Here is a 27,035-nt window from a genome sequence, read left to right on the forward strand (position 1 = left end):
AAGGAAGCTCATCCTGTGGACACGGAAGCTGAACAAAAACAAACGAAACAAAGTCACAGGAAAATTTTCCATCTCCTTTCTGTTTGATCACTGACTGGGCAATAGAGACCAAACTAAAGCCAAATATCCCTGGGGTTGCCTCCTGGATCGGCCCTGAAACACTTTGAAATGATAGATCACTACGACTCTGGCACTCTTAAGATCTAGATGATAACTCACTTGTGTGTATATGTTTGCTTGCTTTAAGCTGTAAATAACTCTCATTTCTTTTTCCTAGTTGTTAAACCTTTAGACAGTTTATTACAGAACTGGCTACAGACGTTGTCTTTGGTGTAAGATCTAGGGTACCAACTGATCAAGGGTAAGTGACTGGTCTCTTGGGACTGGAAGCAACCTGAATATTATGTGATTTTTGGTGTGTATGACCATTTATCACTAAGTCCACTTTGTCTGGGTGGCAAGATAGATGGGAGAGTCTAAGGGTATTGTCTGTGACTCCATGGTAAGACTGTTATACTGAACCAGGAGTTCACATTACTGGCTTGGTGAAATGTACTTATAGACTGCACCACCAATTTGTGGTGTCTGCCCTGTTTTTGACAGTCTGCCCTGAAACAGGCACTCACAGTTGTGAGCCACTCCACACAGCATGGCAACACCCTTCCCTTTAAACATGACACTGAGTTGGTTTATAGTAAAAATAAAACAAATTTATTAATAATAGGACGTAGGTTAAGTGATGCCAAGTAAAAGGAATAAAGTTAGAAAGGGTAACAAGCAACTGAAAGTGAAAACATGCATCTCAAAGTCTAAAACTTAACACAGCAAAGATACAGGCTTTGTTCAATATTGTTTCTCTCACCAGTCATTCTTCTTCCCAGCCATGCCTGACTTTCCCTCAGTCAGGATCTTCCACCAAAGTACAAGTAGATATCTGAGCCATTAGCAATTATCTTTGAAAAGTCATGGAAGATGGGAGACATTCCAGAAGACTGGAAAAAGGCAAATATAGTGACCATCTATTTAAAAAAAAAAAGGGAAATAAGGACAACCTGGGGAATTACAGACCAGTCAGCTTAAATTCTGTACCCAGAAAGATAATGGAGCAAATAATTAAGCAATCAATTTGCAAACACCTAAAAGATAGTAAGATGATAAATAACAGTCAGCATGGATTTGTCAACAAATCATGTCAAACCAACCTGATAGCTTTCTTTGACAGGGTAACAAGCCTTGTGGCTAGGGGGGAAGTGGTAGATGTGGTATATCTTGACTTTAGTAAGGCTTTTGATACAGTCTTGCATGACCTTCTCATAAACAAACTAGGGAAATACAACCTAGATGAAGCTATTATAAGGTGGGTGCATAACTGGTTGGAAAATTGTTCCCAGAGAGTAGTTATCAATGGTTCACAGTCATGCTGGAAGGGCATAACAAGTGGGGTGCCGCAGGGATCAGTTCTGGCTCCAGTTCTGTTCAATATCTTCAACAATGATTTAGATAATGGCATAGAGAGTACACTTATAATGTTTGCAGCTGATACCAAGCTGGGAGGGGTTGCAAGTGCTTTGGAAGATAGGATTAAAATTTAAAATGATCTGGATAAACTGGAGAAATGGTTGGAAGTAAATAGGATGAAATTCAACAAGGACAAATGCAAAGTACTCCACTTAGGAAGGAACAATCAGTTGCACACATACAAAATGGGAAATGACTACCTAGGAAGGAGTAGTGTGGAAACGGATCTGGGGGTCATAGTGGATCACAAGCTAAATATGACTCAACAGTGTAACGCTGTTGCAAAAAAAGCAAACATCATTCTGGGATGTATTAGCAGGGGTGTTCTAAGCAAGACACGAGAAGTAATTCTTCTGCTCTACTCTGCACTGATTAGACCTCAACTGGAGTATTGTGTCCAGTTCTGGGCACCACATTTCAGGAAAGATGTGGACAAATTGGAGAAAGTCCAGAGAAAAGCAACAAAAATGATTAAAGGTCTAGAAAACATGACCTATGAGGGAAGATTGAAAAAATTGGGTTTGTTTAATCTGGAGAAGAGAAGATTGAGGGGGGACATAACAGTTTTCAAGTACATAAAAGGTTGTTACAAGGAGAGAGAAGAACTGTTCTTAACCTCTGAGGATAGGACAATGGGCTATTAATGGGCTTCAACTGCAGCAAGGATGGTTTAGGTTGGACGTTAGGAAAAACTTCCTAACTGTCAGATGGTTAGGCACTGGAACAAATTGCCTAGGGAAGTGGTGGAATCTCCATCACCGGGGATTTTTAAGAGTAGGTTGGACAAACATCTGTCAGGGATGGTCTAGATAATACTTAGTCCTGCCTTGAGTGCAGGGGACTAGACTAGATGACCTCTTGAGTCCCCTCCAGTTCTATGATTCCTTTGTCTTTCTAGGTGAAAGGTCTTTGTCTAAGCAGATTTCTCACCTATATTCAGTTCCCAGAGACTTGACCTCCCCGCTTGGTTGAAGGACCCATCTTTCTCATCTTGCAAGAGTTCTGTTCCTTTGTATCTGCCTTGTGATGGCTACCAAAGATGGCTTCTGTCTCCCAAAGTTCAATGACTTCGTTTCAAGGGCCAGGATGACCTCATTCTGTTCTTCCATTCCTGTGGACTTCCCATCTCCCAGTATGTAAATAGAGGTTTCATTGTTTTGATTCCACCATGCTTAATTTACATAGGAGACAGATAAATAGCTGCCTTCTCTCTTGTCAGGGAGAAACAGGTTCCCTCCCAGTTTAGCCACAGATTTTAAAACATATTATGTATCCATATATCCTCATGTATAGCGTTAATACATACATTTCATAATGCTATTAATCACCAGTGTGCCATTAGCTTTCAGAAAAGACCCCACTCTGTTAACTAATACAGTAATATTGTATACAATCGGTTGATTTAATTCTTCAACACTCAAGGTTCAGCCCTCGTGTCTTTATAGACCAGTGAATGTTTGCAATGGATTCTTCTGAGGGTCACCCCTAAAAGTTGTTGGGATGTGTAAGGGTTAAGTAGGGACCTGGGAAACTGCTGGTATGGTATGATGGAATAGAAGCACGGGCGGTTTCTGCACTTGATAAATAAAGTGCTACCCCTCTCACTTCCCTTCTCCTTGTTAAGGATTGATCGGTGTTGCAGCTGCATAAGGAATGTGGGGATCTGAAAGATACTCTTTGTGTAGAGCAGTGTTATCTCCCCCTCCCTTCCTTTCCCAGCTACATAAACGAGCTTGGGGTCATGGCCCCTTCCTCCCTCCCCTGAAAATTGCTGATTAAGGGAACTTGTGGCAACAATTACTGCAAAGAAATGTGTTTTCAAGGTTAAAATGTGTGTGTATAATATGTGTAATTCTGTAATCAGTCAAGGGGGTGGGTATAATCATAGTATGCGTGTTCATATTACTTAATAAGGGTTTTGGGGATGTTGTAGCAAAAGTAGGTAAGTTTATGTACTAACTTAGATAAAAAGAGTGCTGTAACTGATCCAGTACTTACTCGACAATTGGGTCGAGGGGAACAAGTACTGCAATAAAGAAGCCTGTCTACTCAATCTGCCTCTGGGTCCTCCTGCTCTTCTAACAAAAGCAAAGTGTATTCAACCTGGGAGGAAGGTGACATGAAGTTTGGTGGTGAAGGAAGCCCCATCCTCTTTCTTTCCCCACTTGGTAACTTAATAGCGTTTTTTACCTAATATGTAAAAAAACAAACCAAAACAAACCACTTCATTGGTTTTTCCTGAAGATTGGGCTGGCTGGAGAACCAAATACACACTCCTTTGCCTAAAGCAAACCTGTATATCAACTTCCCATGACATACCAGGTCCAAACACACTTTAGTCATAATTTGAGCATATAGCCATAATGCCTAATATCTCCCACGTACATATATCACACAAGAATATTAATGATCCAGGAATAATTAGCCTTGAAATAATATCTCACAAGACATATTTTGTACAAGATTATTACTATAATGTGTAGGGCATGAATATAGGGATGTTTAGGGCTACAACTCCCCGCTTACAATGCTGCAGGAGAGTTAGCTATTTGCTGACCCGGGGCAGCATATCAAAGCCCACTGTGCTGCAACACCTCACTGTGTTTACTTATATCTGAAATGACCATCTTAAGCCCACATATTAAGGGGCACCTTCCACCCTCCTTAACATGCTCACACCTGCTTCTCACCTATCTGGATTGCCCAGGCCAATAAAGAGTCCTATCACCCCTGAAGATATTTACTCACCTCTCTTACTACTCTTAATTGCCCTGCTGTCAGTGGAGTGGTGGCCCTCATCTATTTACCTAGCTGTGCTAGAACCCGACCACTCATTGCTGATCCTGTGCCACAGCACTGTCTAGCTGTGCCTCAGTTTTCCACACCCAGACCAGTAAAGCGTGAAACCAGACCTCTTACCATTCAGTCTGCCCTGTTCCCAGCAGAGTTCTGGCCCACAACTATCCTTACCCATGCCAGTGTCTGTACATGCTAAGCAGTTTTGTGCCACAGCAACGTCCAGCTGTGCCTCAGTTTCCCTGTTTTCAGTGGAGTTCTGGTCCACAGCTTTCCTAGCTGTGTCACGGGCTCACCACTCTCATATTTTGTACAATGACTGCGCACACTAGTGTGTAGGGTGTGAATACAGGGATGCTTAGCATATTTACACTGGGAAGTTTCTCACTCAATCGATAAGGGACTTGCTAAACAAATGTTGTGCCAGAAGTCCAGGCAAGGCCTCTTCTTTTCATGATTGCCAGTAGGAAATAAAAATCTAGCTTGGCTAGTGTGAAAATGAGCAACTGAAGATATAACTTTGATCAGTTAGCATAAGAAATAAATATGTATCCTAATATAAGTAGGCTATGACCATGCTTCTTTGCAATAGTTTGCCATTTAGCTGAAGACATCTATTATGCAAAAAAAATAGGAGCACTTTGTCCTTTTCATCTTCATTGTACTTTGACGGGTCAGTCAGGTTTATTTATAAACCACAGGCTAATTATCTTGTTTCCCGTTTCACTGAACAAAGGTATGTTGCCACTTCTCCTAGCTTCAGCAAGACTTCTCACAAGGACAAGACATTCTGAATAAAAATGGCCGAAGAGGAAAATAAAAGCTGCTCTGTTGAGCTGAGTGAGAAAGAAGGTATAGAAAACAAAGGATTTGTTCAAAATGAGGTGCTTAATGAAAAGGAATGCAATGCCAGCAGCCAAGAGGAGATACCAGAAACATGCACTGTCGGCATCAACTCAGCAGCTCTGCAGAGCCAGGACTGTGAAGTTTTGAAGCCCTTTGCAGGAATGCCTAAGGAAGTTTTGCTTAAATTCTCAGGTCAGGCACGGTACAGAGTCACCAGAGAGATCCTCTTCTGGCTCATAATTGCATCTACACCAGTGCTTTTGGGGGCTACAATTGCAATTGTTGCTGTGTCGCCAAAGTGCCTGAGCTGGTGGCAAGCTAGTCCCATTTATCAGATCTACCCACGTTCGTTTAAGGACAGCAACAAGGATGGGAATGGTGATCTGAAAGGTGGGTGCTCTACATTTTTGTAGAGTCCTCGGTCGCATGAAGCTGTATGTATTATATATATTTCTGTTACCACAATCTCTCACTCCCTAAGAAGTGTATTAACAATAGAGGCAGCCACCTGTTTAGAGACAGATGGGATCACAAGTTAGCTAATAATCCACAGGTAGCCAGAACTGTGATTATCATTAACCATCTAATCGGGAAGGGCTCAAGTTGTAGAGTCTAAACCTTTATCAAAGTTAAAACCTCTCCAAAGTATGCCACTGTTCAAAGCTGGGTTTTGATTTGGCCCATCAGAGAAAAAAAGAGAGAGAACAATGGCAAAAATGCAATCTGGATTAGAATTTCCCACCAAAATTTGGGGAGTGTTTGGAATCCAATGTGTTATTGGACAATCAGTTAATTGCCATTTTGGATTTTGCTCCATAAAAAAATCTGCGGGGAAAAGAAACCATTAACAAATGAAAGAGTAGAGGAAGAAATGCTATTTTTGAGCCTTTAGGGAGACTCAATACAAGTGTATCTGATACACTAGACAGATGGTGCCAAATATTAAGAACTCAGTTGACTGACAGATTTTACTACAAAAAATGGATAGTAAAAGACAAAAAAATAAAAAATATATACAACAGGTACTAGACCATCATATCTTCTATCAGGAAGTGAAGAACAGTGTGTTTCTATAAGTGGATAATATTTGTAAAATGCCATGAACATAGATTAATTTTGATTTAAGAGGAGGGAGACTGGCATGATTTAGGGACTGGAGCAGGGGTCTCAAACACGTGGCCTGCGAGCCGAATGCAGCCCATGGAGTTATTTCCTGCGGCCTGCCAAACTCCCCTCAGTCCTCTCCCTGAGCATGCCGCATCCCCGCTCCTCCGCCTACCTCCCAGTGCTTCCTGCTGCCAAACAGCTGTTTGGCAGCACTTAGGGTTACCAGGAGGGAGGGGGAGGAGTGGGGACATGGCATGTTCAGGGGAGGAGGTGGAGAAGAGGTGGGGCCAGAGCGGGGATTTGGGGAAGGAGTTGGAATTGGGGGTGGGAAGAGGCGGGGCAGGGCCTCATGGAAGGGGTGGAGTGGGGATGGGGGCGCGGCTTTAACCAAAGTAATTTTAAAAGTAAATGTGTGTTTTGTCATTTGAGGGAGGTGCATTACTGAGTGCTTATATTTTATTAAAACCCCTCCTTGCATTACAGTTTTAAAAAAGTGAATACATTGACTTTTAATAGCATACTATATTACTCTTCATTTTTTACTATACTTTTGTATACTTGTATGAAAAGGTTTCAGTGATGCGACCCATGGGCCAATGTACTAGTCCTCATGTGGCCCGCGTTGTGATTTGAGTTTGAGATCCCTGGACTGGAGAGAGAATTAGAGTGAGTAGTAGAGAAAAAGTACAGATTAAAAGAAGTGGGTTTTTTACCCATGAAAGTTTGTCCAAATAAATCTCTTAGCCTTTAAGGTGCCACCGGACTCCTCGTTGTTTTTGTGAATACAGACTAGCACGCCTACCCCCTGATAATAGGTTAAAAGAGAATGTCTTCTATCTAACTGGAGGTGAAGCCTCGGGCTTTTTCATTTAAATCACACTTACCTGTTTCTCAGGGTGGTTGTGAGGATTAACTCACATTCCTTGAAAACGAAAATAGATAATATATACATTTTATTAATCTCAATATTCCAAAATTGAATGTTACATTTAATGAATGAAAGAATAAAAGCTATAAGCCAAGGTGTAAATGCTGCTTGAATTAGCATCTTTGTTCTGTTTTTCATGATTAATCTTTTTGGGTTGCTTATTATAAAATAAAGACCTTCAGTTGCCCGAAACCTTTTACATACTGTGACCTAATACTGCAACACAAGTTTTAGGATTCTGCTATCCGCTAGCCATAATGAAAGGAAAAAAGATCCCCACCAATGGACCTGTGTACATCTTCCAGATGTGGGAAACTTAATTTCAACAGAAATGATTACACTGCCACAGACACGTTGTTTTTGTCCTTGCAAAAAAGACTCTCTTTATTTACAGGTATCCAAGAAAAACTGGATCATATCATGTATTTAAATATAAAAACGATCTGGATTACTTCTGTTTATAAGTCACCCTTAAAAGACTTTGGGTATGGAGTTGAAGACTTCTGGGATGTTGATCCTATGTTTGGAACGATGAGGGATTTTGAAAATCTGATTGCAGCTATACATGACAAAGGTAAACTTGAGCTATGACCCCCTCCCCCCCCCCCAAAAATGCACTGCTCACAAATGGAACGTAGATGTACTTTTCTTCTTTTACTTCATATTTTGTTGTTTTGTGTTTCAATGTGTGTCTTTATACACTTCCATGGGAAGAGGGGTTCAGAACATAGTAGATTGAATGGGGGTTTTGAATAGGGTTGCCAACTTTCTAATAGCAGAAAAACGGACACCCTTGCCCCTGCCCCTTCCTTGAGACCCTGTCCTCCACTCCCTCCATCCTCCTTCCCTCTGTAGCTTGCTCTCCCCTACCCTCACTCACAGGGGGTTGGAGTGTAGGAGGGGGTGAGGACTCTGGCTGGGGGTGCTGGTTCTAGGGTGGAGCCAGAAATGAGGGGTTTAGGGTGCAGGAGGGGGGGCTAGGCTGGGGCCAAGGGGTTTGGAGGATGGGGGGGGCTCAAGGCTGGGGCAGGGCGTTGGAGTGCAGGAGGGGGCTCCAGGCTTGGCAGAGGGTTAGGATGCTGGACAGGATGCGGGCTCTGGGAGGGGGCTTGGGTGGGGCAGGGAGTTGGGGAATAGGAGGGGGTGTGGGCTCTGGGTGGTGTTTACCTCAGGCGGCTCCCGGGAAGGCTGGCATGTCCCTCTGGCTCAGTTTGCCACCTCCGCACACAGGTGCTGCCCCTGCAGTTCCCATTGACTATGGTTTCCAGCCAATGGGAGGTGTGGAGCTGGTGCTTGCGGCGCATGGAGATTCTGTGGCCACCCCTATGTCTAGGAGCTGGAGGGACATGTCGTCGCTTCTGGGAGCTGCATGTAGTGAGGTAGGGAGCCTGCCTGAGCCACCAACTAGACTTTTTACGGCCCAGCCAGCCATCAGGGTCCCTTTTCAACCAGTTGTTCCAGTTGAAAACTGGATACCTGGCAACCCTAGTTCTGAAGGGATGAGTACTGACTGCAGCATTACAACCCTTTCTACCAATCTTGCAGAAGCCTCTCCATTGGGGCTTCATGGAACTTGGCCGATGCAACATGGATGGGAGCTAGGCAGCGGGAGAGGGAAGCCAGGACTGCAGCATATGGACTCTGTAGATCCTCTAAAATCCACACAGGTCTCAGGATGGCTACTGGTGTTTTGGGATGAAACTCCTTTCACGTTCTATGTTGTGGGACAGGCCCTGTTCTTTTTGACAGGTTGTATTTATTAGTCCCTGCAGCAATCTTCTGATGACTGAAGTCTGAGATGCTGTCACTTCTATCTTTGCATCCATAAGCAATAATATTCTTGCTGGAGTTAGAAAATAAAATAAAATTAAGAAGATGGGGAAAACTTTGGTTCTTTCCCTGTCATGACCTCCTTTGTTTGTCTGTTTAGATCCCAGGCCCACAAACATTTATTCAAGCACTTAACTTCATACAGGTGTAGTCCCATTAACTACAAAGGGATTGCTTATGTGTGCTAAGTTAAACAGATACATAAGTGACCGTAGGGTGGCCCTGAGCGTTTGTCTACACTCTAAAGGGTTTCACCAGTATAGGTTATACCAGTTCCCAAAATTAAATGACCTACACTGAAAAAAGGACTTTTTGCTGATATAGTAATATCTAAACTAGGGCTTTTGCTGACATAGCTATGTTGATCAGTGGTGTGTTCTTCTGCTCCTCCCGCCCCCCTTTAACTGACAGCTATGCTGGCAAAACTTTTCCATGTAGACTAGGTCTTAGACTCTAAGCCCTTGAGGACAGAGGGCTCTCTTAATTGTATGTCTGTAAAGCCACAAGTGTTGTTTTGGCTTCTATGTTAATACTGTAAATTTTGTGACTTGGGATGTTTTGTTTTGATTTAATCTTTCCCACATTTGATTTGTAAGGTTTAAAGGTGATAATGGATTTAATACCAAACCACACAAGTGACAAACACCGATGGTTTCAGCTGAGTCGCAATCGGACTGGGAAGTATGCAGATTACTACATCTGGCATGATTGTGCACACACTGATGGGACAATCACTCCTCCCAACAACTGGGTAAATACAAGGTTTGGGGTCACCTTCAAATCACAAAATGAATAGCAAAATCACAGCAATGTAGTGAATATGAAACCATTGTGTGGTAGCTACTGCATACAGTATTTAAACTCAAATCTTTTGTTTCATTAGTAACTTCTGCTTCTATATTTGAGTTCATCGGAACAACATGAATCAAGATACTAGAATAAGACAGTGAGGCAGCATTGCTTTTCTTCGATTTCATGTTTTTAATCTGTTTTGATTTCTGTTCCTCTCCTTTAATTTTGTATCTAACACACTTTGGTATATGGTAGGACTGTCAATTAATTGCACTTAACTCAAGTGATTTAATGCAAAACAAATTAATAGATTTTTTTAAATTGCAGTTTTAATCGCAGAGTTAATAATAGAATACCAATTTAAATTTATGATAAATTTGATGTTTCTACATTGTCAAATATATTGATTCCAATTACAACACAGAATACGAAGTGTACACTGCTCAATTTATATTATTTTGATTAAATATTGCACTGTAATAAAGATAAGAAATGGTATTTTTCAATTCACCTCATACAAGTACTTTAGTGCAATCTTTATCATGAAAGTGCAACTTACAAACGTAGAATTATTTTTTTCCACATAACTGCACTCAAAAACAAAACAATGTAAAACTTTAGCACCTACAAGTCCACTCAGTCCTACTTCTTGATCAGCCAATCGCTAAGACAAACAAATTTGCTTACATTTATGGGAGATAATGCTGCCTGCTTATTTACAATGTCATTTGAAAGTGAGAACAGGCATTCACATGGCACTCTTGTAGCTGGTGTCACAAGGTATTTATGTGCCAGATATGCTAACCATTTGTATGCCCCTTCATGCTTCAACTTCTCTTTTACAGTGCAAATTGTTGTATTAAAAATAAAATAAAGTGAGCACTGTACACTTTGTATTCTGTGTTGTAATTGAAATCAATATATTTGACAATGTAGAAAATATTTATCATAAATTTAAATTGGTATTCTATTATTAACAATGTGATTAGAATGGCCATGAATCATGACTTTTTAAAACCTCATGATTATCGTGATTATTTCTTTTAATCATTTGACAGCCCTAGTATATGGGCATTCCATTTGGGGAGCTTCTTCCCAGCTGTCCTTTATGCCTGCCAACTACGAAGTCAGAAAAACAAACCAGCACTTTGCTGGATTATTGCTTTCCTTCCTACCAGGCCAAGATGCTGGAAATTGGCTTATCTACTTATTTTCCATATTTTAATTGGAAATCCAACCATTTACTATACGATAAGAACATGCATCTTCTAAATAAATGAGCTAAAAACCAATACATTAACATATTTGGCTATAATTATTTTAACTTAATAACACAATGAAAGTTTTGAGAAATATCTTGAATATGGTCTCAAATCTAATCCAGATACAGCTGATGACTTTATTATTCTCAAATATTCACTGTTGCTGATATTAAAAGATGTTGTTGTATCAGTTGGGACTTCGTAGAAACAATAGCCAATAGAAATGCTCCCATAAAACTGAAGAAAATTCTCAATGAAAACCTGCTTTTAAAAAACATGAATCCTTCCCCTGAGCATTCATAGCACAGACATACCAGCATTATGCTGGTATATGAGAACTGGTAGGTGGTGAAATCTCCTTAGAGGTTTTAAAGGCCTGGCTTGTCAAAGCCTTGGCTGGGATGATTTAGTTGGTGTTGGTCCTGCTTTGAGCAGCAGATTGGACTAGATGACCTCCTGAGGTCTCTTCCAATCCTAATCTTCTATGATTCTATGAACTGAAAATGAAATTGACTGTGAAACTGACTAGTTTATTTTCATGGTCTAACCTGAGAGAAATGCAAAAAGTTAAGAAACATAATTATTTAAAATCCAGTTTACTTTCCACAATTGTTTTCAGTGTTTATTTTCTAAGTTGTTACTAGTTACAGCAGTGTAACAGCTGCTTCTTAGCACCAATAATAATAATAATAATAAATAAGGCTATTTTTTTTAAAAGGTATGATGTTTAACTGTCCAGTGTCCCTTTAAAACTTAGTGCCACAAAAAAGGCTTCCCATTTCTCTCCATATATTTTCTCATGGACTCGCGTGATTAACTCAAAAAAATCATGATTAATCGCAGTTTTAATAGCACTTTTAAACAATAGAATACCAATTGAAATGTATCAAATATTTTGGACGTTTTTTCTATATTTGCATGTATATTGTATTCTGTGTTGTAATTTAAATCAATGTGTATATTATTTTTATTACAAATATTTGCTCTTTAAAATTATAAACAAAAAAAATAGTATTTTTCAATTCACCTCATACAAGTACTGTAGTGCAATCTCTTTGTCACGAAAGTGCAACTTACAAATGTATTTTTTTGTTTAATTTTTGAGTGCAGTTATGTAACAGTGTAAAACTTCAAAGCCTACAAGTCCACTCAGTCCTACTTCTTGTTCAGCCAATTGCTCAGACAAACAAGTTTGTTTACATTTACTGGAGATAATGCTGCCATTTTCTTATTTCCAATGTCACCAGAAAGTGAGAACAGGTATTTGCATGGCGCTTTTATAGCTGGCATTGCAAGGTATTTATGTGCCAGATATGCTAAACATTCATATGATCCTTCATGCTTCCATTCCAGAGAACATACTTCAATGCTGATGCTGCTCGTTAAAAAAAAAAATGCATTAATTAAATTTTTGACTGAACTCTTTGGGGGAGAATTGAATATCCCCTGCTCTGTTTTACCCACGTTCTGCCATATATTTCATGTTATAGCAGTCTCGGATGATGACCTAGCACATGTTCTTCATTTTAAGAACACTTCCACTGCAGATTTCGTAAAACGCAAAGAAGGTACCAATGTGAGATTTCTAAAGATAGTTACAGCACTTGACCCAAGTTTAAGAATCTGAAGTACCTTCCAAAATCTAAGAGGGACGAAGCGTGGAGCGTGCTTTCAGAAGTCTTAAAAGAGTAACATTCTGATGCAGAAACTACACAACCTGAACCACCAAAAATGAAAGTCAACCTTCTGCTGGTGGCATCTGACTCAGAAAATGAAAATGAACATGTGTTGGTCCGTACTGCCTTGGATTGTTATCGAGCAGAATGCATCATTAGCATGGACGCATGTTCCCTGGAATAGTGGTTGAAGATGAAGGGACATATGAATCTTTAGCGCATCTGGCATGTAAATATTTTGCAATGCCGGCTACAACAGTGCCACGAGAATGCCTGTTCTCACTTTCAGGTGACATTTTAATCAAGAAGTGGGCAGCATTATCTACTGCAAATGTAAACAAACTTGTTTGTCTGAGCGATTGGCTGAACAAGAAGTAGGACTGAGTGAACTTGCAGGCTCTGAAGTTTTTCATTGTTTTGTTTTTGAGTGCAGTTATGGAACAAAAAAAATATACATTTATAAATTGCACTTTCATGACAAAAAGATTGTACTACAGTACTTGTATGAGGTGAATTGAAAAATACTATTTTGTTTTTTTACAGTGAAAATACTTGTAATAAAAATGAAATCAAAGTGAGCACCGTACACTTCGTATTCTGTGTTGTAATTGACATTAATAGATTTGAAAATGTACAAAACATCCACAAATATTTGAATAAATGGTACTCTATAATTGTTTATCAATGCGATTAATCGCAATTAATTTTTTTAATTGCTTGACAGCCCTAGTATTTTTATTAATAGTCCTTTTTATTACTGTTGAAATTCTTAGAAGCACCTAAATTGCTTGTAGAAAATATACTAGGCTTGGGAAAAAATTGATAGTCTTATACTAGGATCAAGCAGATTTTATTATGTTTGGTGAGCAACTTCAAAATTTGAGCAAATAAATATTTATATAATGTGACAAAGCTCTGTAATTGTCTCCATGGGTCCTGCATTTCCTGGTGGATTTTGCTAGCCTCAGAGGCTCACTGTGATCCTCCACATAGCCCTTCTATCTCTAGAGGCAAGGGTCACAGCCTATTGAGCCATTTTCATCATAAGCCAGTGAGGGAGGTGAGGAAAAGCCATCCTCCCTTGCACAATCTCTGTTGTCTTCCAGTCTCAGTGATTAATCGGGGGGCAAAAGTGGGGAGACCAGGCCCGCCCTCTACTCCGGGCTCCAGCCCAGGGACCCTAATAGTATGAGCTATGGTAGATAACTTTTTAGAAACAGGACATGTACAATTTCCTGGACTACTTCCCCACAGCATCCCCCACTTCCTCAAGATCCACTTCACCCTACCTCAGGGACTCCTTCCTTGTGCCTGATATGGTGTGTACTGCTCAGTCTCTCCAACAGCACAACTTCCTCCTACAGCTCCTGATATGCATGCCCACCTGACCTGGAGGGCTTTTAACTAGTTTCAGCCAGCTCCTGATTGGCTTCAGGTGTCCCAATCAACCTAGCAGCCTCCCTGCCTTCTGGAAAGATCTTAATTGGCCCCAGGTGTCTTAATTGGCCTGGAACAGCTGCCATTTGCTTATTCTGGTAACAGGGATTTGTTTATCCTGTGGCTAATATATCTGTCTCCCATTACTTTACTATAGCCATCTGGTCTTGCCCCAACACAAAATAATATGAGATTGACCAAGCACAAATACATCTATTAAAGATGATAAATACCAAGGCATAGGCAGAAGTGTACTAGGGTAGATGATTTGCATATGAAGGATCATATATAGCAGCTGTTATGTCTTTGCAGGTTAAATAAGTTAGTAGTAGGAGTAGGTGAAATATATGGAAATTGTTTTATAATTGTGGAGGAGATTTATACTTGTATGGAAATGTGAATTTGTTAGGTTAATGTTAAGGAAAGTTAAAGTTAAGGAAAAACATATCTCATTTAAATGAGGGTATTTTCTGTTTACGTTTATTAATGAAAAATAGAGTAATATTAAATTCCATTTTTAGTCTTCATGATTTGAAGATGCACTGAGCATATGCAGCTTCCATTGATTTCAATGTTTTTCATGTAATATTCATATATGTTCAGTAAATTGGATTTTAAATAGTTATATTGCATATTTACTTTTGCATTTCTCTCATTTGGACAATGAAAAGAGGCTAATCTGTTTCAGGCCAACTAACTGTTATGGATAGTAAATGAATACTATTTACTAAGTGATGCATGCCTTTCTATATGCTTCTAAAGTACTGTGTAAATTACAATGCTGTGCAAATGCTCATCATTTCTTAAATAATTAATCATCATCATTTACTTACGTGATCAGGTGAGCGTTTATGGGAATTCCAGTTGGCAATATGATGAGGTGAGAAAGCAATGTTATTTTCACCAGTTTGGGAAAGAACAACCGGATTTAAACTTCCATAATTGTGCTGTGCAAGAAGAAATCCATGTAAGTATATAATCCACTGCTGCTACTCCAGTAATAAGAAAATGGTTGGGTTTTATGTTTGTTTTAATTTTCAGAATGTAATTTCTTTATATAGTTGACAATCCAGTGGGAAGTAATTCAAGGATTAGTGTCTATGCAAACAATATAGACAAGGAAGTGTCAACACAAATATACCGGCTTAGGCAAAATCTAAACCATATATTGTAATGCTTCAAGTATCATAGTCTTATCTTATCTTTGAAAAGTCTCCTTCTAATTAAGAAAAAGAGGCAGCATTCCGCTGAAAGAGTCACCTACATTGCAGTACCACGGCCTGTAGTCTGCAGTGTTCTGACCATTATTGTATTATACTTTTAAAAGGATTAATTAGATAAGATCTAGGATCTAGTTTCTATGTGTGAGGCTTACACAAATGTACACCTCTCCCTGGCTGCTCAGAGGCAGACTGCACTCATCTCCTCCTGACTCCTAAGACAGACACAGGACCTGCCATGTCTTTCTTATAATTGTCTTGACCCAGCAGCAAAAAAGTCTCTGCCTCCTGCTGCCCTGGGACTTCTCTACCTGGGTCCCAGCAGCATCATTTTCCTGCGACCCCCTCCTGCTGACCCAAGACCTTCTCTCTGCTGTAGGCCCTATGTGAAGGGAGGGCTCAGTGGCAGGGCAGGGCTGTGTCTTTAGCCCCGAAGCTCTTGCACAGAGCTGTGCCAAGCCCTGAAAATCTTGTGATTGGAGGAGTGTCTCACTTCATTGTGACAACTCTTCCTGAAGCTTCCAAAATACCATGCTTGTGAAACATTCACACAGGAGATCGTTGCCTTCTCCCAGCTGCTCAGAGGGAACTCCCCTTACTCACCCCACACAGGCTGGGGGAGCTCCCACTTTATCCTCTCCATCTCCCACCCCATCATTGTCCTCTGTACCCCATTCACCTGCAACTTCCAGATCTTTCTCCTGTGCCCCCACAGTGCTCTGCTCCCCCTCACTCCCTCCTTCACTTCTCAGCATTTGGGCTGCTCTCAACAGTCCATGTGGCCTGTCTTGCACCCTGAATCACAGAGTGGCAGCCATTTTGCCTGTGAGCCTGGCTTCAACCTCATGGAAAATAGTTGGAGGTGGCAGCCAACTTTATTAAGAGCAGCCTGACTTCTAGGCGCAGTTAAAGTATAGGAAAATAGCAGCCATCTTGCTGGCTTCAGCTCCACTGACAGTAATAGGAGATGATGCCATTTTGAATTAGGGAAAAATCATGAGTTGGCACCTGTCATCGTGTTTTCATGAAACGTTAAAAAAATATAGCCCCAAATCATTCGAGGGTGCTCAAATCATGAGAGTTGGCAACACTGGGCATCTTAGCATGTCTGCAGAAAAATACTCTTGACTAGAACAGTCTAATACATTTCAGAAGCACTGCTGAGCACCACTAGTTCTATCAGTATTTTAAGGAACAAGACAACAGTAGGTTCGTGTTTTAAAATGAAACTCTATTTCAAAAGGCTGGTGCTTTGTGACTTAAAAGGATACCAGAGCTACTCTGTGACAGTCTGAAATCTTTTATATTCTGTGTGGAGAAACCAAACAAGGGAAGCAGGGACAGTCAAGCTTTACCAACACCCTGCCAATGTTCTACAACCAACCTCTGTGTATAAAGGTAGTTCAGTCTCCATGGCACAAACCATCCTCAGTGTTTTTGTGCTGGTTCTAATTGAGAGGCTTTTTACAATGTGTACAAGTGCTCAGATGAGATCTCTTTCAGTGCATGAAATCAGCATAGAGGCTGTTGACATGGCTACCTGCAGTGGTTTTCAGAATTACTGTAAATTCAATAAAATGGAGTATGTATTGACCTAATAAAATCAGTCAATCTTTAACATGGACTAGTTGAATTCTATCATATTTTTGACCGAAGTCCTGGCTTGTGCAAGTGTATTGTATATGTAATAATAATAAATGACAGCACTGTGTGCATTTTTATTACTTATTTGAAAGATATTGTCTGGCACATAGTAACAGTTACACAAATTGCTGCAGGGGGATTAAACTTTGGACTCTATTAAAATTTAGGACTATTAAAATTATAGTAATAAAATAACTATGCAAGCATGATATAATTTTACTGATAATAGCTAAACTCTGAATTTGATAAAGAAATCACAGATCCAAAACCCTTAACTTAGGTAATCATTTTTCATTTTCCAGAAAATAAATCTGAATTATTTTCACATCAGTTAAATAAAAGAGAACAGATTTACGAAGTATTATTGTGTAAAAGAAAACCAGTGTCAAAAGGTCTGTGCAGAACAATGAACATTTGTATCGATATGTTCTCATTGTCTGCAAGCTTGATGAGTATACACCAATCATGGGGCTTAGCAGAATCAGCTTTCTTTACATTCTGTTCCTCTTGATTAGGTATTTACAAACTGCTATAAGGCCCAGATTTTTTGATAGACTAGATTAAAGGTGGCTTCCTGTGAGGTTTGGGGTTTTTTCTGTCCCCCTTGAATGCTCGGAGCAATCATGGCTCTATGTCTATTATGGTTAAAAAATAATTCAAATATTTCTGTTTTAGTAAGACAAACTTGGCCATAGATAGTAGCTTCAATCTAAAATGGTCAGCTTTAACCCTACTAAAACTTGAAATTTAAAAATGATGTATTGTTATATAATGTTGTTAGTATGTATTATGTATTTAATAAATTATGTGCAATGTATTTGATTTAAATAAATATTCGGAAAGTGGTTAACTCATAAAGAATTATCTCTTTTATTTTTAGGATATTATCAAATTTTGGCTTGGCAAAGGCATTGATGGGTTTAGTATCAATGCTGTTAAATTTCTTCTAGAAGCAACACACCTGAGAAATGAACCTCAAGTGAATAAATCCCAAAATCCGGTAACACATTTTCTGTTTTGAATTTGTTTGCTCCTTATTGCCTTTGGAGATGTATTTATCACTAATACATTTCCCCTTTGAATTGCTAATGGGACTCACTCTTTTTTTTTCTGGTAGGTTTTGCAATGACAATAAATTACAGTGAAATGTGTACAGATGAGCTTCAGAAGTATATGACTAATTATTTATGGAACTTGCCTTTAGTAGGGCTGTGGGCCCAATAAAGTCAGGAGATGATGCCAACATTGAGAGGCAATAACATTACTGAGTTGACAGAAAGATGTGCATCTTGTTGACTTGGCAAGTCACTACAAGAATCTCATTTATATTGCTTCTGCCTGGAATCTGGTATTCAGCAGCATCTACTGTATGTGTCATGATCACTGGTGTAAACTGGGTTATATAGATGATTCCTCATTTAGATTGATGTGTTCCTCAAATATTTAGCCCCTCATCTAGCACAGCATTAGATAAATAACTAACGAAGATGCAACTCCAAAACTGTGCCATTAATGTATTATTTAAATGATTCACTAGTTCAGATAGATATTTGGAAATAACTATATTCCCCATAGGGCCACGATACTTGCTATCTTTACTCACAATGAGCGGTACCTTATTTTGTGAGTAGTCCCATTGAAATCCTCAGGGAGCAAAAACATGAGTAAAGGTGGCAGAATCAGTGCTTCATTTATCAAAGTCCGTTTCTAGGGAGTAGGGGCTTGGGGCAGTGAGTGGTGCAATCCCTCTCCCCTTTGCAGTCAAGCCAGCTTCAGGGCATGGGAAAGGAAATGCCAGGAGTGTGGGCTCCCTTGTATGTTTTTTGCAGCACCACAGTCTCAAGTGAACAGGAAAAAAGAGTAGGTAATATCATCATGCCCCCAGTTTGCTAACAGACTCGGGTAAAACATTATCTGAAGTGGTGTACTGTCTTTTGATAAACTTTGGAAAATGGAATTCAATGAACAATAGGAGGGCTAATGCAAAGTGTTGCATTATTCTTCAAGGAGAGTATCTCAGCATATTCTGAGCTGTATCATGACTACACCACCACCCAAGTCGGCATGCATGATATCCTCCGCAGTTTCCGGCACACCATGGATAAATTCAGCATTGAGCCTGGCCGATACAGGTAACTCAGTTTGTTAGCATAGCCGTATTGAATTTTCCCTCTAATGCTAAAGGCACAACCTCACCAGTTGATAAACTGGTTTGTCATGGTAAAATGTTTTTGCTGGAATACCTGCCATTAATAGTGACATATAGGTATGTAATATATAGAAAGAAAAGCAAATTCTTTTCAAAGATAATACTAAATTATTAGATATGTCAAGGTCCAGTCTAATTCCATGTAATTCTGATAAAACTCTGCATAGACATAATTTCAATTTTCCTTTTTAAAAGAACCCACTTGTGTGCTCCTTTGTAGGTTTATGGGAACTGAAGCCAATAAGCAGGAAAACATCGAAGCAACAATGATGTATTATGGAACATCTTTTGTCCAAGAATCAGATTTCCCCTTCAACTTCTACCTAATTAACATGGAAAACCTCTCAGGAAATAGTATTTTTGAAACTGTATCTTTGTGGATGAAGAACATGCCCAAAGGAAAATGGCCCAACTGGGCGGTAAGAGTTCAGACATTTAAATGGCCTGTTCCTGCTCCTATTACAGCCCACAGCAAAACTCTCATTGGAGTAAGATCAAGCCCAAAATAACTGTAGCTGTTGCATCTGTGGAATCTACCATGTTCTCTCAGTACACTACAGCAATGGCTGTAGCAGGTCCATGTTGTCCATCCCAAGCATATTTACAGGAGTGTGATAGCATTTTTGCCTAGTTTTAAACATAATCATCAGGCACACAGTTTTATTCTTTCAAGATAATATTCCACTCCCCTTTCACTGGCCAAACAGGGTTTGTGACAGAAATGATGTGGGGTTTGAGAAAGGTGACAGAATCCACTTCCAAATCTTCAGGCAAGTTTGAAACAACTCCACACCACGTCCATGTCTGCTGCTGCAGCTCTGGGACTGAAATAGAGGCTCTGACCCTATGCACCTTCTACCTAAGTAGAGTCAGAGGCCACAATCCCTTAACTGTGCATAAAGTGGTTACACCCCTGCCTCTCTTCCCCCCCCATGTTGGCCTGTGCAAGCCAAGCTGCCCAAGTGTGCCAGCTCCTTGGATGCCTACCTCCAGTGCAGTGGGATTATCATAGTCCTAACGTGCTGAGAGGCTTCCATTGCTCCTATTCTAATGAATGAATGCTACCCTCACAAAACCAGCACTACGCAGCAGAAAAAATAAGTGTGGTCAGCAAAGCAAACATTAGCAGAAAGACATGAGAACTGTAACAGAGGGTATTTGTGTTAGAATGGAAGATGCAGTTGGCTGGGATGCTAATATATCTGCATTGTTTACTTCTCTGTCATGCTGTTGGCAGCATTTCCAGATTTCAGCTGTCAGGCAGAAAACTGTACTGATACAAAAATACTCAAATATTTCCCCTTGAGGATATGGAAGTGAAAGAAAGAAGCCAAATAAACGTAATAGTTTGCATCATAGGATTTAATGTAGAAAACCTTTGAAAATATAAGAAAAAAGATAATACAAAATGGATATGATGATCAAAGGATGCCTTAATATATCAATGCATCCTGAGATTTATAGTTAAAAAAACCTACCTCTTTTACTTAATATGATAAGATCTCCCTCTGCATTCAGTGATAATGGAATAGATTTGCTACCATTATACTGCAACATCTTTTTTTGGGGGTGGGGGAGAAGCAATAGTAAAACAGTTATGCTACTGAGCACTCTTATCATAAAGCAGTTCTTGGACAACACAATAGAAATATATGTGAAACTTTTCCTCTGGGGCTACTAGCTACCCAGGGCTTTTAACATACATCATTTCATTAGGAAACATAGAGCCAGATTCTCCTCACTTACACCTTTATAAATGCAGAACAATTCCATTAGTTTAAATGAAGTTACTCCATGTTTACATTGATGTAAATGAACAGAACTTGTATTAGACCAATGTCATATGGAAGTATTTAGTCCTAGTATGGGCCTTTATTCTTTTCTTTTGATATAAGAAATTATTTTTGTTTAGGTTGGAGACCCTAGCACTTCTCGAATTGCATCTCGGATTGGAAAAGAATACACTAATGTCATAAATATGCTCCTTTTAACTCTTCCTGGGACACCTACAACTTACTTTGGTGAAGAAATAGGAATGGAAAATATTGCATCTGAAAATGTAAGTGAAGGACTTATAAATTCAAATCCCCTAAGGAGCAATAGTAGTTCTAAGTACACAGAATTTTCTGACAAAACAGTTACTTTTGTTTAATTAAACACACATATTTCTCATTCCATCCCCAACCACTATCGTTTCTAAAATTTATCTTTCTCCAGTGAAAGGGGAGCAACCACTTGATTATTCTCATTTATTATTATCTCCATGAAAAGTCAGCATTGAGTGAGATTCACTCTGAATGGCAGATGTTCCTCCTTTATTGGTTCTCTCCCATAATGGGTTTGAGTGGGACGAGCCTTGACTGAGTAAGTGTGTGAGAGAACCAGAGTAGCTTCATCTCCTCATGTTCCTGCACAGATCTAGTAGTTATCCAGCCTTAGATGACCTGACACAAGGACTGCATGTGGATAACAACAATGGTAGGGATAGCCTTCCCAAAGTAGGCTCCACTGCCTCCACCCCCAGTAGGGCTGAAGGAAGTATATGGTGCTAAAGGGTGTAGTAGAATAGAATACACATTGCATTCTTGTCGCTAATAGTGATAATACACATCTAGGTACCAAAGCAGTCTGCCTTGGCTACTGAAGAATTCTGTGTTGAGGTAAAGAGTTTCAATGACAAACCCACCTTTTCCCCTGACCCCTTCCAGTGGATTAATGAGTACTTCTAGCAGTTAAATCTTTTCAGGAAAACTTTGCCTTTCCTTCCAGAAATATGCTGACAATGCTTCTTAAAAGCTTATTACTACAGATCCCAGAGCCTCGTCTGCTGCAAACACAAAGCTGCTTCTTAGAAAGGTCTCAACCTTTGGCACAGCCCTCTCTCGCGCTCTCTCTCTCTCTCTGGTGTTTCAATGGGCATCCAGTTCTGAGCCCTGGGCCACAGAAGGGAAGGAAAGATTTAATTTAATCCTCAGAGACAGGACTCATGAGCAGGGTCTCTGAGAAAGGAATCGTCTTTTCTGAAGTACACTTCTGCAGCCATGAAAATTTACTCCTGGGGGAACTCTGTACCAAAAAATTAAAAATTCTGGACAAAATATTTTAAAAATCGGCAAATTTTATTTTATCAAAACAACATAATATAATCACCCCACTTTCAATTATTTTGGTAATTTATTTCAAAGTACCTGCCACCAAGTATGTCTAACAATAAACAAATGAGATTGAGGAAATTTTTTGATGATTAGATTCCTCACTAGGCATACTAATACAGAACTCTAATTCATTTAAATGACAATACAGAACCATATTTCCTGCACCCCTCAGAAGCAGTGTAAAGGCTTGGGGGAGTCAGGGGTAACAGAGGAGTTGAGGGAAGTAATTGCTGGGATAGAGTCTGGGTAGGAAAAGTATGGAATGAGAGTTTTTTTGGGGGGGGGGAGGGTGGGCAGAGACGGATTGTTAGAGCCTCCAACATGCAGACCCTGGCTTACCCTTAACTTCTCCCATTCAGTCAGGAACATCTGCCCCTGGCTCCATGTGTCCCTGCACCCCCCTCAGCTATTCCTCTCCCCATGTCTCTGTGCCCCCACTCAGCCAACCCCCTTCCCCCATGTGGCCCTACACCACCCCCCACCATCTCCATGTGTTCCTGCACCTCCACTCCCATACAGTCCCTGCCCCAGTCTGTCCTCCCACACTAGCCCTTATGAACCCCTGTCTTTGACCCCCAGCAGCCCCCTGTGGCCCACACTGTCTGTCTGTCTCCATATTCCCTGTCTCCTGACGTGGCCCAACCACTGCTGTGAAGATGGCAGGATCTTCATCTTCTGTTTGGTAGCTGGGGCTGGCCAGGGATTGGCTGCTTTGTTCTAGTGCCACAGTGGCCCTTTGTGGGAAAAAGGTAGAACTGCAGTAACTTTCCACCAGAAGTATTTTTTTTTCCCTGCAGGGAAAAAAATTACTTGTGGCACAGAATTCCTGCAGGAGTAACAACTGAAGCCCCAGGAGATAAAGTGAATGAGGTGAGGGAGCATTACAGGGTACAGACATCTTGGATTGATGGTTATCCTGCCTGTCAGATCACGTGAGCAGGAAAAACCCAATATCTATATTGCCATAGAAAGGAAAGTGGTCAAAATTTTCCTAACAGCTTTTCACTGTGGGTTTTTTTTTTACAAGCCCCCCCCCCCCTTTTTTTTTGTGAAATTGCTGAAATGTATGTGTGAAATAAACTTTTTTAAATTTTAAAAACATGATCTATCAAATCATTGCAACTGTTGCTAGAGCTTCTGATAATTTAGAGAAGGTGATAGTCAAAAATTTTTTTGACAAAATATTGAAAAACATTCAGGAAATGTTTTTGAAAAAGTCTTTTTTGAACTCATGAAAATAAAACTTGGAAGTTTTCACAAAGCTAGCTTTTCATTTTTTGATCAGCTGTAATAATTTGTTTTGCAACAAACACAAATGTCACACTTCCCAAAATTTTAAATAATTTGTTTTGCAAGCAAGTTTTGACATGTTTTTCATTTACCTATTATAGACCATGAGTTCTAAGAGTATTACTTGCACTTGAGGAGGTAATTCTACAAAAGAACTGATGTATTGAAAACTGTAATATATTTACAAAGCACTCATCAGGACAGATTAAATTTGCTCAGATAATTAGAGCTAAAAATATAATACACAGTAGAACAGTTAAACACTGATACGCTACTGAATAAGGTACTTAGTCTTCAAATTTAATATAAACTTTGATTATTCAAATATTAGTACAGTATCTCTTTCCAGGATACAGATCACTCCATACATCCACTAACTGTATTTCTATCTATCGAAGAATTTACATGGCCCTCATTACTGTAGAATCTGACCACCTAATAATCATTAATAGCTTTTTATCCTCACACTACTTCTGGGGGGGGGGTAAGAAAGTACTATCCCCATTTCACAGATGGGGAACTGAAGCACAGAGTAGATTAAGTAACTTCCCAGAAGTCACACAGAAAATCGGCATCTGACCTGGGAATTGAACACAGGTCTTCAGCACCCAGTCAAATCTATTACATAGTTTTTCCTCCCCCTTTCAGTGATAGCTTTTGATTCTCTCTCTTCATGATCTTCCTGCACTTGTGGGATTTTTAATTACTTCTTGTCAAGCTTTAAGTCTAGGACCCAATTAAAGTCTCCTATGAGATGAAATAATGACATGAGAGAGAAGTTTGAGCAAAAGATTGTTTAGCTGGATCATTCTTTAGCCCAATAACGAGGATGTTTTTGAATGGTGCCTAATACTCTTGTTTTTAGGTGACCTTTCCAGAGAAGTCACCCATGCAGTGGAATGGCAACCTTCATGCTGGCTTCAGTGAGGGTAACACAAGCTGGTTACCTGTTAATCCAGACTACCAAAATGTAAATGTCGAAGTAAGTATTTAAATTAAGGACACAGTTGTATGGGTTAAAAAAAAATGCTAATGAAATAGCTTCAGCTAAATGAAGCTCTAATTTGTTTTGATTAGTGGAATGTGGCAGTTTAGTGAAGTTAAAACTAAAACCAAGAAAAAACAATTCTGTGGAAGAAAATTGGTAAAAAAAAAAAAAAAAAAAAAAACCTCATTGCAACAGCAAAGGCTATTTTGCCAGCCCTCGTTTAACCAGAAGAATATGGTGGTATTGAAGTAATTTTTTTTAGTCTAATTCATTTAATTTTTCAACATTAATCTGCAATCTACCCACCCCCATTTTAATTTAGATTAATACAAGTAGGCTTTGTTAAACTTAGCAGGAAAATAAGATGGATGCATTTCTAGGTTTGGATATGTTGTTTTGTCTAAGACCAAACTTGGCAGTCGCTGTTACACCAAGTAGGTCAAGTACAGGTATTGTTGATCTACAACAGTGAACAACAGCAAGGAAAAAACACTGGAAACTAATCCATTGGGGGTTGCTTCTGCAGCATTTGAAGTCAGTGGGAGCAAGATCAAGTCCTTGATGCTGAATGCTCTGATTCCTTGGTATGGAATACTTTGCTGACAATAGTGTATGAAGCACAATGGAAGGTGCAAAGATAGTTGTAGGAGACAAGGCTATCATCATTGGTGGAGTGGCAAAGGTGGACAATATGGGGAGAGAGAATGCAGAGTTGAAGGTCCCCAAAGGTTGAGGCCAAATAGCTTCAACTTGAATCTGCGGAAGGATTTGCAGAAGGGGCTGAGAGTCAGAAAGCTGTGAAGATAATCTTAGATGTGGTAAACACTTTTGTACTACAAACTATGTGATTTTTTTTTTAACAGGTTCAAAAGACTCAACCCAACTCAACACTGAATCTATATCGAGAGCTAAATTTACTTCGCAACAATGAGCTGCCCATTCATAGGGGATGGATGTGCTACGTTTGGAATGACAGCAATGTTTTTGTGTATCTGAGGGAATTAGATGGATTAGACACAGTCTTTATAATGGTTCTCAATTTTGGACAGGAGTCAATCATAGACCTGAAAGCTGTAGTTTCTGAGCTTCCGTCTGAAGCTACCATAAGACTAAGCACTAATTTTAGCAACACTGGTAAAGTTGTAAATACTAAAACAATTAAAACTGAAAAGGGGGAAGGAATTGTCCTCGAGTATAAAACAAGGAAGACAGTTCATACTATGGAAGCTTTCCAAGTTAAGTGTTTTGTGGCTGAAAAAGCATGTTATTCTAGTGCTTTGAATATACTTTACATGCACTGCTAAGTGCTAGGGGATGTAGGAAATTTTGTTTTATTCATTTAAGTGTTGATTTCAGGTAAATGCTGTGGCAATGGTTTTTAAACTTTCTGGTTTGTGTATTAAATGAACAGCAGTCCATAAACTAATGTGGCTTAATTGTCTGGCCTCTTTTATTGGTGTGTGAGTAATGGTGGTGAGCGGATGGCGGAAGATGCTTAACTTAAGGGTAACCAACAACCACAGATGCTAGAGTTTCCAGAGGGATTGTGAACAGGCACCAGAAAGGGTCAGGATAATCCCCCGTAAAGCCATCTGGAATGGAACAGCCCCAGGGATAAGTATTTGTGCAAGGGTAGAATGCTAGTCATATGCCTACAGGGCTCCTAGAGGCATTGTGCCTAAGTTATAAAGCTTAAGATTTCCTGCTTGAGCGTTGTACCTGTACCTGACTGCCGCAACTCAGCCCCAAATCCTATGACAGTTTACACTACTTACTTTGCAAGTTTCCTATTTGTATAGGAATTGTCTGAAATAGTTAGAAGCAAATAAGTTGTCAGGTCAGTTTTAAAACAACTCATTTAGGGGAAAGAGAAATAATCAAGGCAAATATGTAACAAATTTAAGTGTTTAGTATCAGCTGGAAGAGAAATTTACTTACTAAACATGTCATAATTAAGGCTCGTCATGGGTTACCTGACTTTACTGGACCTCCGTGACATGGGAGCTGGCTGGCACCAGGACACTGCAGCCCCAGTGCTTGGCCTGTCAGTCACTTCCCCCCCCCCCCACACCATTATTTTTAGTAAATGACCGGTCACGGGCTCTGTGAATTTTTGTTTAGTGCTCAACAGAGAAGAATGATTAAGGCTATCAATGAAGATAGAGATGCTGCTCCTCCAATGCAGCAGGGAAGGAACTTACCACCTGGTATGTATATGTAAATCAGTAGCTCACACAACTCTGCCTTTATGAGCTCTTGGTCTGGTTATGCACTGGAAGCAGGGACCTATTACAGCTGGTTCCTTTGGAGAATGAGTGCTCATTTTTTAAATGTACA

General features: G+C 39.8%; 1 protein-coding gene across 1 annotated transcript; it reads left to right on the plus strand.

Annotated features, from left to right (window-relative positions):
• Positions 1–5,026: 5,026 nt before the first annotated feature.
• On the plus strand, positions 5,027–26,657 carry SLC3A1 (solute carrier family 3 member 1). Its single transcript, XM_038395724.2, has 10 exons — positions 5,027–5,550; positions 7,590–7,769; positions 9,622–9,776; positions 15,034–15,159; positions 17,937–18,056; positions 19,064–19,188; positions 19,486–19,684; positions 21,178–21,324; positions 24,576–24,692; positions 25,562–26,657. Exons 1-10 carry the CDS (start codon positions 5,115–5,117, stop codon positions 26,000–26,002), a joined length of 2,046 nt encoding a protein of 681 aa, XP_038251652.1. The 5' UTR covers positions 5,027–5,114; the 3' UTR covers positions 26,003–26,657.
• The last annotated feature ends 378 nt before the right edge of the window (positions 26,658–27,035 follow it).

Source organism: Dermochelys coriacea, chromosome 3, assembly GCF_009764565.3.
Source record: "Dermochelys coriacea isolate rDerCor1 chromosome 3, rDerCor1.pri.v4, whole genome shotgun sequence".
Classification (NCBI taxonomy): domain Eukaryota; kingdom Metazoa; phylum Chordata; order Testudines; family Dermochelyidae; genus Dermochelys; species Dermochelys coriacea.

Bases quoted from the DNA above. Each gene is read 5' to 3' on its own strand.
- SLC3A1 (XM_038395724.2), top strand. From the start codon at position 5,115: ATGGCCGAAGAGGAAAATAAAAGCTGCTCTGTTGAGCTGAGTGAGAAA. The intron at 5,551-7,589 runs GTGGGTGCTCTA...CTTTATTTACAG, and splicing joins TGGGAATGGTGATCTGAAAG to GTATCCAAGAAAAACTGGAT. The intron at 15,160-17,936 runs GTAAGTATATAA...TTTTATTTTTAG, and splicing joins CTGTGCAAGAAGAAATCCAT to GATATTATCAAATTTTGGCT.